Source organism: Arvicola amphibius, chromosome 10 (genome assembly GCF_903992535.2).
Source record: "Arvicola amphibius chromosome 10, mArvAmp1.2, whole genome shotgun sequence".
In the NCBI taxonomy this organism is placed as follows: Eukaryota; Metazoa; Chordata; class Mammalia; order Rodentia; family Cricetidae; genus Arvicola; species Arvicola amphibius.
Window position 1 is genome coordinate 72,239,010 of NC_052056.1, and position 13,605 is coordinate 72,252,614.

Below are 13,605 nucleotides of genomic sequence, written 5' to 3' on the forward strand. Positions count from 1 at the left end.
TCCATACAGAGCCTTTTCCTTTCTCAGAACATGTGCGAAAAGAAGGAAACAAGCTAACTAGTAACTGCACCGCAAACTATAGCGACCTGCTACTTCCCGGTGATAGCTACGCCTCTATGGGCATCAGGAACGTGGCGTAGGAAGTGGCAGTGGCAGGCTCTCCTCAGCAATGTGCGCTTCACTAGCCACAGGTGGAGACTAGATTTTCAGTACCAGGAATGATTCCCTTTCGCCGAATGGGTCTTGGGTCAGACAGCTGTTGGTTGTTACCCACATGAGGGCCACAGCTGTATTTTTAGGGGTATCTTGTCCTGCTGGCCACTGTTGTGGTTCAGGGGTCACAGCGGGGAGGGTCACTGAACGCTTTCCTCCTTTAGCAGTTTGGGTAGCACCTTCCGGTACTATGGAAGCTAGTCCTCGGGGAGAGTGACAGACAGCGTACTGAAACAGAGACAGTTCCTAGCCCCTTTAGGACACACCTCATGCACAGCTGTGTTCCCTGGGGAGCAGCAGGGCAGCTGCTCATGCTGTTGATGTCTGGTGATCTGCATGACTGGCCTGCTCTGGCTGAAGCCAGCACTGTGTCCTCACTGTTCTGCATGCCCTAGTCCTGGCCTCAGGTTTCTCCAGCTCTCGCCTTGGTTTCTCTCACCACATCAGGGTTATCTTTCACTCTACGGTCCCAACCCTGTCAGTCTCCTGCAGCAGCTCCACCTTCATCTCCAGCACTGGAGTGCTCACCACTTGGTGTCTTGTCTTCACTCGACTTTATGGAGACTTGGATTATGGCTATACGAATACATACACAACACTGAGACCTGCACAGCCACGTCTGCTGTCACAGTACTGACAAGAGGCAGGAACACAAACCGCCTAGGTGTCCTCCAACAGACGGGTGGGGAAGCACGGTTCAGACATGAGGAGATTTTATGTAGTGATAAAGGAAAATGAAACCATGGCATCTGCAGGAAAATGGGTGCAAATGGAAATCATTACACTAAGTCAGCTAAGCCAGACTCAATGGGATCAGAATCACATGGTTTCTCTCATATGCAGAACCTAAATTTAAAATGTGTGTGTGTGTGTGTGTGTGTGTGTGTGTGTGTGTGTGTGTGTGTTCGTGCTCCTAAGTCACAAAACTAAAAAGGAGAGTCTGAGAGGACAGGAAGAGATCTTAAGGCAGGTGGAGAACAGAGGGAAGGACAACATGTAACATGAAAGCAAGGAAAACAGCTGGAGACGGGGGAGGGGGTGGAAACTGAGTGTAACTGCATCTATGTACGGGACACCATGATGAAACCATTATTGTCATGTTAACTTTAAAAATTAATACAAAAGAAAAGGACAAAAATGGTTGCACCCTTGTCTGCTCACCCTAACACTTGGGTCAGAGCTGAGTCTGTCTTGACTGGTTCCCCCTTTCCAGTTGTGCTTTTCTCCCTCTTTGGATACGGAGTAATCTCTAATCGAGGCACACACACTGTGAGCTTTATTTCAGTGCTCAGGAATTTCCATATTGATATTCTTGTGTTTTGTTTGTTCTGCTCCCTGGCCTCTGGGTACTGGGCCCAGGGCCTCAGAGGTGCTGAGGAAATGCCCTGCCACTGAGTTGTTGCTCCCACCCCATCTGATCCCGCCTCATGGGCTTTAGCATTTGTTAGTGTTTACCAGTCCAGCAAGTTCTCTCCTTAGAGGGCAACTACTGAGGTGCAATGGCCCTGAGGACCCTGGCCAGTGCCCATTCCAGCTGGTCTAAATCAGCAGAAGTACAATCTGTGGGTTCCCTGCATATAATTCCCTCTCAGCCTCTCTAGGGCTCCTCCCCTGCCCTCAGGCAGTTTCCTTACACATGTTGAACAGCTGTCCATTGGAGCACTCCAGGCGAGTCCCAGCACCGTCCACAGACACGAACCACCTTGTTTTTCCTGTACCCTCAGCTCTGTTTCCTCAGTGAGTGTCCACCAAGTCTACTGTTTTCCTCTACCGTGAGCCACAAGCCAGAAGGTCAGAGACTAACAAGCTCATGTCATTTGTTTCCTGCTAGGTCTAGGATTTGCCATCCGTCGTTACTGCTGCCCGGAGTCCAGAGAACTGTCTGTTTTGTTCCTAATTAGTAGTAGTAGCAGGTTTGTTTGGGATTTGTTTGTTTGGGGTATCTTAAGTTGGAAAGTAAATCTAATTCCCCATTCTCTATCCTGGCTAACAGTGCAAGTTTAAAATCAAATAGTATCCTTTTTAAGATCCATTTATTTTTGTGTGTGCGAACATCTTGCCTGCATGAACGTAAGTGCACTGTGTGCATGCCTATTGTCCAAGGAGGCCAGAAGAGCACACTGGATCCTCTGGAACTGCAGTTGTGTCATGTTTGGGGGACACCATGTGGGTCCTGGGACTCAAACCCAGGTGCCCTATAAGATCAGCCAGTGCTCTTAGCCACTGAGCCATCTCTCCAGCCCCTAACTGCCACCCTACCCCAAGCAATGCCTGCATTTGAGACACTGGCTGCTGCTGCCTTAGTGCGCTCACTGCATGACCTGTTCTGTACGTTGTGTGGCTGGAACACCCTTCACGTATAGTGCATGCTCTGAAGTCACAAAGCAGGAGAAAGACTGGAGCAAACCTACAGACTATCTGCCAACACCACTGAAGATGACTACCTTATACTACCCTTTGTATAAGACGTTTCCCACAGATGGCTCACGGCACTCCTCGTTCCCGGCTTAAAGATGAATGGCTTAGGAAATCACGTGATCACAGTTCCCAGTGCTTAACTACACACTACCGAAGTGAGTAGCTTAAGGCGTTATCGTAGCTGCCTTCCTACAGTAACACTAATACCAATGTGAGCCGGGTCCTCCTCCTCTATGCTCCTGCTCGACTCCTAAAGTGTCTTCTTCCTTCCTCTCCAAGCCTCCTGCCTCCTAATGTCCCAAGCTACCACACCTGGACAATCTGCTGGCATATCTCCCAAATACTTCTGCAGTATTTGACTAGGAATGACCCCCAGTGACTCATGTGTTTGAATGCTTGGCTGGTATAGGAGGTCTATGTGTTGCTTTCATTGGTTAATAAAGGAACTGCTTTGGGCCTATAGCAGAGCTATAGGGGAACAGAGCTAGGCAGGGAAAACTAAACAGAATGCTGGGAGGAAGAGGCAGAGAGAGAGACACCATGGAGTTGCCAGAATCAGACATGCTGAATCTTTGCCGGTAAGCCACTGCCACGTGGTGATACACAGATTACTAGAAATGGGTTAAATTAATTTAAGAGTTAGCCAATAAGATGCTAGAGATAATGGGCCAATCAGGAATTTAATGAATACAGTTTCTGTGTGGTTATTTCGGGGCTAAGCTAGCAGGGTGGCTGGGAACTGGGCAGCAGGATGAACAAGCGGGCCTTCCTCCTACACTTGGCCCAAAGAGAGTGGCACCATTAGGAGGCGTGGCCTTGTAGGAGGAAGTATGTCACGGTGAAAGAGGGCTTTGAGATCTTGTATGCCCACGTTATACCCAGCACACAGTCTCCTTCTGCTGCTCTGGGTCAAGATATAGAACTCTCAGTTCCTTCTCCAGCACCATGGCTGCCTGCACACTGCCACGCTTCCTGCCACAACAATACTGGATTAAACCTCTGAAACTGTAAGCCAGCCCCAATGAAATGTTTTCCTTTATAAAAATTTATTGCCATGGTCATGGTGTCTCTTCATGGCAACAGAAACCCTGAGACAGCTACCAAAGCCCTGCAGGTTACCTGTCTCCAGTTATTTTCCCCTTCAGTCTCCTAGGCTTATTGTCACCAGCTCAATTCCTAAACTCTTTGACTTTACAAATTCTGTCTCACAAAAATTGTTTCAATTTTTTTCCCTGAAGTATAAAAGCTAAAACTCCTGGGTTTGTTTTGGTTTTCTTCTTTCAGATTTATTTTTATCTTATGTGTCATGGGTGTTCAGCCTGTACCATGTGCATGCAGTACCTGTGGTGATCAGAAGAGGGCGTCAGATCTCTTTGGAACTGGAGTTACAGACATGCTGTTGGCTGACAAATGGGAGTTGGGAATTGAACCCAGGTCCTCTAAAAGTGCTCTTAATCCCTGGTCCATCTCTCCAGCCTAACCCTTGATATTAAGTAAGGAATTACTGTTTGGGGTCATAATCCTGAACCCTTACAAGACATCCATACCCACTTCAACATACCAAAGCAGAAAAACCTTAGTACTCCTATTTCCAAACAAAATAGTAGTTTATAACAACAACAACAACAGAGCCACCACAGTGAGCAGAGCGATGCCGGGTAAGGGCGGCACTCACCAGAGCCTGGCTAACATTTCCTCCAGTGGCCAGGGACTTGAAGTGGCTGCTGTTATAGACCAGCTGGACTTCTGAGATCTCCATTGTCTCCAGTTCCTCCTGAGTCTGCCGATCAATCACGTGCAACTTCTCCACGCTGTCTAAAAGCACAACTGTGCGTGAGTTTATCCACTGCAATTCAAGCACATAAAGCGAAAGTAAGGACCAGGCCAGACCTTTCGTGGCAAAAAAGGGGACTTGGCCACTCAGAACACGACGTCGAGGACCTTGTGCGTGTAACTTAAACAGCAACAGGGTTAGCGCAGGAGCAGCTCTGGTGGCCCAGAGAGAACAGCACTAGGTCACTATGTCAGATGATGCTCTGCTGGGATAGGGAGGGCTAACTAGGAAATGTATTGCAGAATGTTGTATTTTTTTGAAAGGCATATTGGCACAAATAACCTTAGTACAATAACAATTTTATTTCAAATTTTCTTATTAGTGAAGCAAAAAAAAAAACCAGCAACTTAAATCTCATAAACCTAGATGATCAGAGGACAATTCTTGGCACAGAAATAATGCACAATTTTTTTAAAAAGGAGCAGCTGAGACATCCAGCATCATGGACTGAACAAGTCCTGGACTCTTGGGCTCTCTGCTGGCAGACACCATTATTGGATTAGCTGGACCATGGCCTGTAAGCCGTTCTAATAAATCCCCTTTATTATTCTATCAGTTCTGTTCCTCAAGAGCAGTGGCTCTCAACATTCCTGTTGCTGTGACCCCTTAATCCAGTTCTTCATGATGTGGTGACCCCAATTATAAACGTACTTCATTGTTGCTTCAAAACTGTGATTTTGCTACTGTTAGGAATCATAATGTAAATATCTACTATGAAGAATATCCGATATGCAACCTCCAAAGGAATCTGACCATCGAGTTGAGACTCGCGGGTTTAGGGAGCCCTGACTCACGCGCATGGCATGACTGTATTTCAATTACAATCCCATGATGCCAAGTGTGGAGTTCCCATGTTGGTCCTCAGAGCTCTAGATCTGGAGAGCTTAGGCTTTTGTATTTCCGGGTCAGGGATGTGTGGCGGTGAGAAAGAGAATGGTCCCATAGGTCCATAAGTTTGAATGCTTGGTCCCCAACTGGTGGGACTATTTGGGAAAGATTAGGAGGTGTGGCCTTGCAGGAGGAGGTGTGTCACTTGAGGTTTCAAAATTCCACACCATTCCCAGTTAGCTTTCTCTCTGCCTGGAACTTGTAGATCAGATGTAAGTCCCCAGCGGCTGCGCCATGACTCTGAAACTGGAAGCTTTCTTCTGGAAGTCGCCCTGATCATGGTGCTTTGTCACAGCAGTAGAAAGATAACTACAACGGGATATTCAACCTGTATTTCTAAATTAACAGAGGATGAGTGAGCTTACAGGAGCAGTGTGGGCCAGGCATGGCGGGACACTCTTAAAGCCCTGGCCTATGTGAAGCTGAAGCAGGAGTCCCAGGCCAAATGAAGCAACGTAGGAAGACTTGGCTGAAACATGCAACTGAGTTTGTGCATCAATCTTAAGATCTGACTTTCTAACTATATTCTTAAAAAATTATAGGTTCATGGATCAAAAGGAAAATTTCCTCAGTCTTTTTTACTGGATAAATGAGCCATTGCATTTTAATTAAAGCCAGCTATATTCATGATAAAAGACCATGTTTCACCAGACGTCAGCTATTAGATGCTAAAACGAGTAACGGTAAATGCTGAATCATAAAACACACTATTTTCAAAATTAACCCACTACTGAAAAAGAAAACATAAAATCTGACACAGAAAAAAGTCTCATTTTTTTAAAACCAAGGCACCCTGATGACTGAGAAGTAAGGTTAAAATGTGGCAAAGTTTTAAGGCACAGGGAAAGAACGGGTAACACAAGCGAAGTCCTTTAAGAGAAGCTCACAGGTGCAAATGTATCCACACACAAAGCAGTGTCATGACTCTGGAGAGACCTGGGCTCTTCTGAACCCAGACTCCCCTTTGAGGTATTAAAGCACTGGAGAAAATGCTACCTTCCCCTGCCAGTGCTCAGCAGGAGTTTGAGCAAAAGGCAACAAGGACCTGGCATCACACCAGAGTAGACTGCGTGCCACACCACAGCACTTCATACTGGGAGTGTGTGTTAACATGTGCCTGCTGGGCCTGGCGAACGGCAGAAACCCTGCAAGCTTTAATACTCCTGGATGGAACAACAGCACAAAATGGACGGAACGTGGTTTAAATAATACTCACGGTAAAGTTGATCAGATCGTAGTACAGGTGAAGGTGCTTCTGCTTGGTGACGTGGATTGCGCCTGACTCATCTCTCTTAACCTGAGGAGAGCGAAGACAGCCTAGATGTCAAGCATTACGTGAAAGAATTTTCTTTAAATTTAGACTCCACCTAGAGTATGATTTCCATTCAGTACAAAGATTCCAAAAATACTGAGAAATTCTTATAGAAATGAAGATACCTCAGTCACTGCATGGTCTCCACCTGATGAGAATGTTGACATCCAGGCCCGCCTGGCACCTGAGGTACTAGCTGCCCTTCCTCCGCGGTTTCCTGCGCACCCATGGTAGTGAGACAGATGTCGTTCTTCCAGTCTCACTTCCTCCCCTCCAGTCCCACCTCTTGGCATGCTGACCTCAAGCGTGTCAGCTTCACTGTGTCACCCACCCGTGAGAGCATGAGCTCTGGCCACATGCCACTCCCTCTCGTTTCACACCTGCAGCACCACACAGCTGGGTGCCACAGGTTCCAAGTGTCCAGAGCTGGGAAGATCTGTCCTGCACCACCTACTCCCGAGCGCTCTCTTCAGCCCTCCCCACAGAACTCTGTCCCGCCCCACCCCACCTGCGTAGTGCCTTCCTCCCTTTCTAGCAGACTCAGTTGCTCTTCTTACAGATCTGCTTCTTTCTTTTGTGCTCATTTCCCTCAACTTACTTCTCACAGACAGTATTTAACCACACTCTTCCCCGCATGGCCGAGCACTGTGGTGGCACGACTTTGCTCTCCTAGAAACTCACTTCTTTATCAGTTTCTGTCATGGAGGTCCCACCCCGTCCCACTACCAATCAGACGTCTAACAAGGACCTGACAAACCACTGTGTCCTGAGCTCATCTCTCCAGCCTGCCTTCCTTGGTCATTCTCCAGCACTGTATTACCTCAGAATTGACACTGCCCCAGAGGCTTTGTCCCTCCTGTCTGATGTCCCTCGGATCTTCTCCTCCCCTTCTACATGTCTTTACAAGAAACACCTTTCCTGTTGCCTTCCCTTTTTCCTTTGCCTTTCGTGAGCATCCAGCAAAATCACACGCTGTGGTTTAACTACTTCTCCACCAATGGTCCCTATGCTAAGGACTTGGTTACTGGCTTGTGATACCACTGGGGGGGAGGGGGTAGCAACTTCAAGACACAGTGCTTCCTGGGTGGAAGTCAGGTGGCTATAGATGTATCCTTTCTCTCTTTCTGCCTCTTCCCCCCACTCTCTCTCCACCATGAACTGGGCACCTTTGCCCTACTATGTGTGCCACTATAACACAGCACCTTCCCAATGTTAGGGTCCTGGAAGAGTCCCACACCACCATCCACACATACAATCAGCAAGAGCATTTATTATTCCAGCATGCTGGGGTCGACCACCCCACACAAAGGCAAGATGTAGAAGACCCTGAGAGGGGCGTGTGGACTGAAGACTCCTCAGAATGGGAGTTCCTAGGGCAGTTAGCTCATCTTACCTACAACTAGCAATCATATTAGTATGTTTTAATTGGGCAGGGCTAGTCAGAGGCTGATCAGAGTTACAGTTTTCCTTTTTGGGCAGGCCTGGACAAGTCCCAGGCTTTGTCCTTAGGCAGGGTTATCATCTTGAGCTGTTTATGGCTTAGGCCCCCCAACCTCCTCATTCTTGCTGGTGGGGGGGGGGGGGGATGGAGACTGATTGTCCTTTGTTCGTGGCTCTTCCCCAGAAACAGCTTGTTTAGTCTCAGGAAGCTGAGATTGAGGCCTGATCTCTGAGAGATGGAGCATCTGCTTGGTCAACTGACCCAAGGACCAAAGCCTCTGGAATGTGAGCCCAGACAAACCCGTCCCCTAGCACTGGGAATCACAGGTATTGGGCTGCACACACACGGCAGCTGACACACAAGCGCCCCTTTGGATTTCAGTCCTTCTACCTTCTCTGTCCTGAAATGTTCATCTGCTCCTCACCCCGTTGTCTGCTCACCGAGCACCCGGTGTAGCACCAGGCCCCAACTGTCACTCCCAACTCAGTGTGCTAAACTCTGAAGTCACACAAGAGTTTTGCCTGACTATTCCCTGACTCTACCATGCAGAGATGTAAGGCCTCCAGTTCACGACTCTCGGTTCCTAGACCCTGTGTGATGAGAGCTTGCCTTTTTTTAAAACATGTATTTGCTTAAGCACAACACACCAGCTTCGGTACAAGCGCACAACCTCCTACCTTTGAGAATCTATTATTTGTGCTACTTCCAGACTGATCCTAAAGCTGCATTTCAACTACATCTTTACCATGTTATTGACCCAGAATCTATAACAGCTCCTCATTACCAATCCAAGCCAATTCTACCTAGATCAGGGTGCCCCATCAAGGACTGTCAAACTTTTCTGAAGGGTTGGACGATAAATACTTTAATGTCTGTAGACTGGATAGTCTGTGAGACCTACTTAACTCTACCACTGCAGTGAGAAAGCAATGAGACAACATGTGAGTCTGTTACGGTGGTGCATGCCTATTTAGCACTTGAGAAGGCAGGAGAAACTGAAGTCTAAGGTCAACCTTAGCTACAACGTGAGTTTGAGACTGGCCTGGGCTACGTGAGAATTTGTCACAAAGAAAGAAATGAATGAATAAATAAATAAATATGAATGAATATGACTATATTCCACTAAAAATTTATTTACCCAAACAGTTAACTAGTCATATTTGGTACATAAGTTTCCTATACTCTGGTCTAAACCCACCCCATATATTGAATTTCATGCCTGCCCTCACATTGGTTCTACAAGCATTTACCAGCCATCCTTCACACTCAAGTGTCATCCCAGTGCTGGCTGAACAGGAGAGCCAGCTTCTCGACTCGGTTGTCAGCTTAGTGAAGGAGAAAGTTAGGCAAGGGCTTGCGTGTGCTCACTTTTGTGACAGGGAAGGTCTGGCATGCAGAGCAGGGTCGGGGAGGCAGAGAAGACAGATCGTGAGCTGGGGCAACCGGCAGATAGCACAGAGCTTTACTGACAGAGGTGTCAGCATGAGTGAAGAGACCAGCCGGGAGGTCCCTGCAGAGTCTAGGACAAACACGCATGTGGTTTACACTGGGGAAGTGATCAGCCATGACGGGGTCAAAAGGAAGAAAAGTCAAGACAATAGAGAGAGAGTCAACAGGACACTGTGACAGAGCACACTGAAGGGGGCAGGGACCTGAAAGGTTTCTGATCTGAGAAATGAGGTGCACAGTGGTGTACTGCCTTACTGAGGAAGATGACCAGTGTCGGACTGCACAGACGCATGCTTAGCTCTGGGACTGAAGTCCACACTCACAGGCCGCTACAGGCCTCCTATGTGCTCTGATCAACAACTTGAATTCTCATCAAACAGCTCAGCACTTCACCTGCTCTCTGGTAATGTGGGAAAGAGTGTTCTATGCTTCCTTCGTCAGCTCCTGTGCAAACGGCACTTGCTCTCTAACAAATAAACACACAGACGGCATTTCTACAGACGTGCTCGTAATCATACATGTGCAGTTCACACATACGGACAGACCATTATTAATTGGCTGAAAGAGAAGGAACCAAGAGAGTTTTTCCATTTTTAACACAAAAGCCTTAAATACAAATCAAACAGGCTTCACACACTCTCTCTCCAAAGACTTATGACAGTGGCACAGATTTTTTTTTGACACAACTTTAAATTGCCAGCAAACTGGCGGGGGGGGTGGTGGGGGGTAACAGCAGAGACCACCACACTGCAGCTTACCAAGAGAAAATGAACCACATCTCCTCTGCAGAAGGCAAGCATGGGGTTCACAGAGTTATTCACAGCCACAAAGTGCCAGGCCAGCAGCGGAACACTGGACGGGTCCATCTAAGTCAAAAGAGAGACAGGAAATATTCATCATAGTTGACAACTTTACTAAAACCCTCCCCGGTTCCCATACGGCTTCCAGTGGGCAGGGGCTGGGTGGGAAGTGTCACAGGAAGTGTCTGGTTGATGGTCAACTTTGTCGCCTTCATCAGGGAACTTCAACAAAACTCGAGATTTGTATATTTATTGGATATGAATTTACACTAGCAAAACCTAAACAAATACAAAATGCTAGCTAATTATATACATGTTGAATGTCTAAAGCAGAAAGTGCTGGCTTCTGTATTTTGCTCTGAAACCCATATAAAAAAACTAAAATATCTTGGTGGGTAGAAAGATGGATAGACGCACAGATAGTAATACAGGCAATACAGTAAGACAGTTGAGTAGATTTAGATGGAAAGAATACTGATATTTCATTAAAATTCCTTAAACATCTTTTTGAAAATGTTCATAAATGAAACATCAATAAAACATTCAAAAAGATGCAAACATCATGATAAAAACCTCCGCGAGTCAATGAAGCTAACCTAAGAAATGTTAGTGATGTTCTCTACCAGCTTGCCATCTGGAAGGACAACAGGACACCCACAAGGAAACAGGAGCCGTCTCCCGCCATGTCTGCACTGCTGCCATATAGCCATGCTCTGCATCTTCCCTCTCCGTGGCTGTGGTGCTTAGATAAGAACTGCACCCCACCCAGGCTCACATACTCCAATGCTTGGACTCTACTTGGTGGAACTGTTTGGGAAGGATCAGGAGGTGTGGCCTTGCTGAAGGAGGTGTGCTGCTGGAGAGGGCTTAGAAAGCCCACGTCAGACCCTGTGCGTATCTCTCTCTCTCTCCCCTCTCCCCCATCCCTCTCTCCCTCTTCCTCTGCTTCTATCTTGGGGATCAGATGCAAAGCTCTCAGCTATAGCTTCAGCACTATGCCTGCCTATCTGCCACACCCCCCCCCACGACAGTCACTCATTCACTCTCTAAAACTGTAAGCAAGGCCCCAATTAAATGCTTTCTTTTATAAGTTGCCTTGGTATTGGTGTCTCCTCACAGCAACAGAACAGTGATTAATACAACAGCATCTCATCAATGTCCTTCCAAAAGAAGACCCCAACTCTCTTACAAACAACAGCAAGAACAAAAGGAAAGGAAAAAGGGATATCTACATGGAATTTACTCCAGGCTTACCCCTTACATATAGTGGCTACGTGTTTACATATAACCTATAACCATTCTCCCCTCTCTAGAACACTTTGCAAGTCAACACAAATGCTATGTAAACAGGAGCTACACTGCATCATTTAGAAAATAATGTCAAGGAAGCATGTCTGTCCGTGCTCAATATGGACCTGAACTTTTCTGATAATGATGTGTGACTGCTTAAATCCACAGATGCAAAACCCATAAAATCATCTGTACTTCCTGAAAAATAACAACTTCTAAAGTAACACATATAAGAGATAGAATCCATGGAAAGCATGCATCCTGCTAATTCATACTGGCTTTACAGGGGGGTACACTCACTGTGTCAGAGACGCAGACAGGGAGCATAACCCTGCCTCAGCACAGCTGTCACTCGGCACAGATGTCACACAGCACGGCTGTCACTCGGCACAGCTGTCACACAGCACGGCTGTCACTCGGCACAGCTGTCACACAGCTCGGCTGTCACTCGGCACAGCTGTCACCGGGCACAGTCACACAGACAGCTGTCACTCGGCACAGCTGTCACACAGACAGTCACACAGCACAGCCGTCACACAGTGTTCTTGGACACTGAGGCAAGGCATTCAATATACCACCTTGCCCATCAGTATCACATCCAGTGCCCATCTTACTGACTCAAAAGAGCAGTGAATGAAACCAAGAAAACCATGCATGAGAGCAGGCGCAACTACAAAGAACAAGGACAGCAGTATAAGAGACTCTTGGACAAGGTTAGAAACAAGCTGATACGTTGTTCATGAAAAAAAAGCTTAAAAATTAAAGACACAAAGTACAACCTAGCACCACTCCTAAATGCCACCTTACCCTGCTTGCTTTTCTTAAGCCGATGCCCTTGGGAGCTCACTTCCCTTCTATAGCTGGATTTTTGGACAAACTGCACAGAATTCCCCCTCTATATCACTCCCTCCATCCGACTGACTTGTCCTTCCTCTTGCCAACAGAACAGAGCCGTGCTCACCCGTCCATATGGAAAAGTCATCCACACTTTCAGGGATGGTTTCAACCCAATGACCAATATCTACAGGAGAAAATACATATGTTACTTTCAATGTTTACCTTGCAATTCTCAAACTGTGTTTAACGTCTCTAAAAGTTAGAGTTCTGTCTTCTAACGGTACTACCTTTGTTAAAGATGCCATGGCCAACAGTGAAAACTGTGTGATGGGGTGATCCTTCAACTCGGGCTTCGAATGCAGGGGCTCGATGCAGCAAACTTCACCCTTGGAGCCGCTGAACAGACACCTCGACTCACATGTCCTCACTCCCATCACTCTCCTGGAAACGTTAAGACACCACAATGTAGTGAGAACCTCCAGTCTGACGAGCCAGCCAATCCTAGCTCCCCGTCCCCCACAGCAGCATCTCCTCACGGCACAGGTCAGACCTGCCACTCCTCTAGCAGTGACGCTCCACTGACGGACCTCTGTAGGATCAATCCCCTCTCTCCCCGTGTCTCAACCCTCTCAGATCTGGCTCTTGCCCCCATTCCTCTCCTGCTACTGTCATCCCTGGCAGCCATACTCCAGCCACGCTGGCTCCTTTGCACCCCCATGTGTGCCTTGTGTTGGGAGGTCTGTCCACTTCCACTGATTTTCATTTGCTGACTCTGATCACTCAGCTTTCTTATCACATGTCACCTTCTACCCAAGACTCCCTGAGTTACAGCAGGTGCAAGCCAGCACAATGGTGTATCTCCTCACGCCATCTACCCAAGTTAGGGCATTGTCTCCCCATGCTCACCAACTATTCTGTAAAGAGTCGGGACTCTGACTGGTTCAGAACTAACTCTGGTGTCTAGACTAATGTCTGCATACAGGAGATGCTAAATAAACACTAGCTGGACAAATGACTCATACTGTTTCAGCAATTACTTTGTGCCTAGTATCTAAGATGCTATGAAAAACGTAAGAAACAAACAGACATTAACCTTGAGAATTTATGGAAACAAAATATACAT

The 13,605-nt window shown here is 47.1% G+C and overlaps 1 protein-coding gene across 3 annotated transcripts in view; it reads right to left on the reverse strand.

Annotated features, from left to right (window-relative positions):
- Positions 1 to 13,605, reverse strand: part of Vps8 (VPS8 subunit of CORVET complex) — a 216,731-nt gene that overhangs the window by 153,737 nt on the left and 49,389 nt on the right. For all 3 annotated transcript variants that reach the window (XM_038345871.2, XM_038345872.2, XM_038345875.1), the window contains 5 exons: positions 12,770 to 12,923; positions 12,607 to 12,666; positions 10,314 to 10,421; positions 6,570 to 6,650; positions 4,307 to 4,477 (listed from right to left, as the gene is read on the reverse strand). In XM_038345871.2, coding sequence (XP_038201799.1) covers positions 4,307 to 4,477; positions 6,570 to 6,650; positions 10,314 to 10,421; positions 12,607 to 12,666; positions 12,770 to 12,923 — 574 coding nt within the window. The remainder of the gene's footprint in view (positions 1 to 4,306; positions 4,478 to 6,569; positions 6,651 to 10,313; positions 10,422 to 12,606; positions 12,667 to 12,769; positions 12,924 to 13,605) is intronic.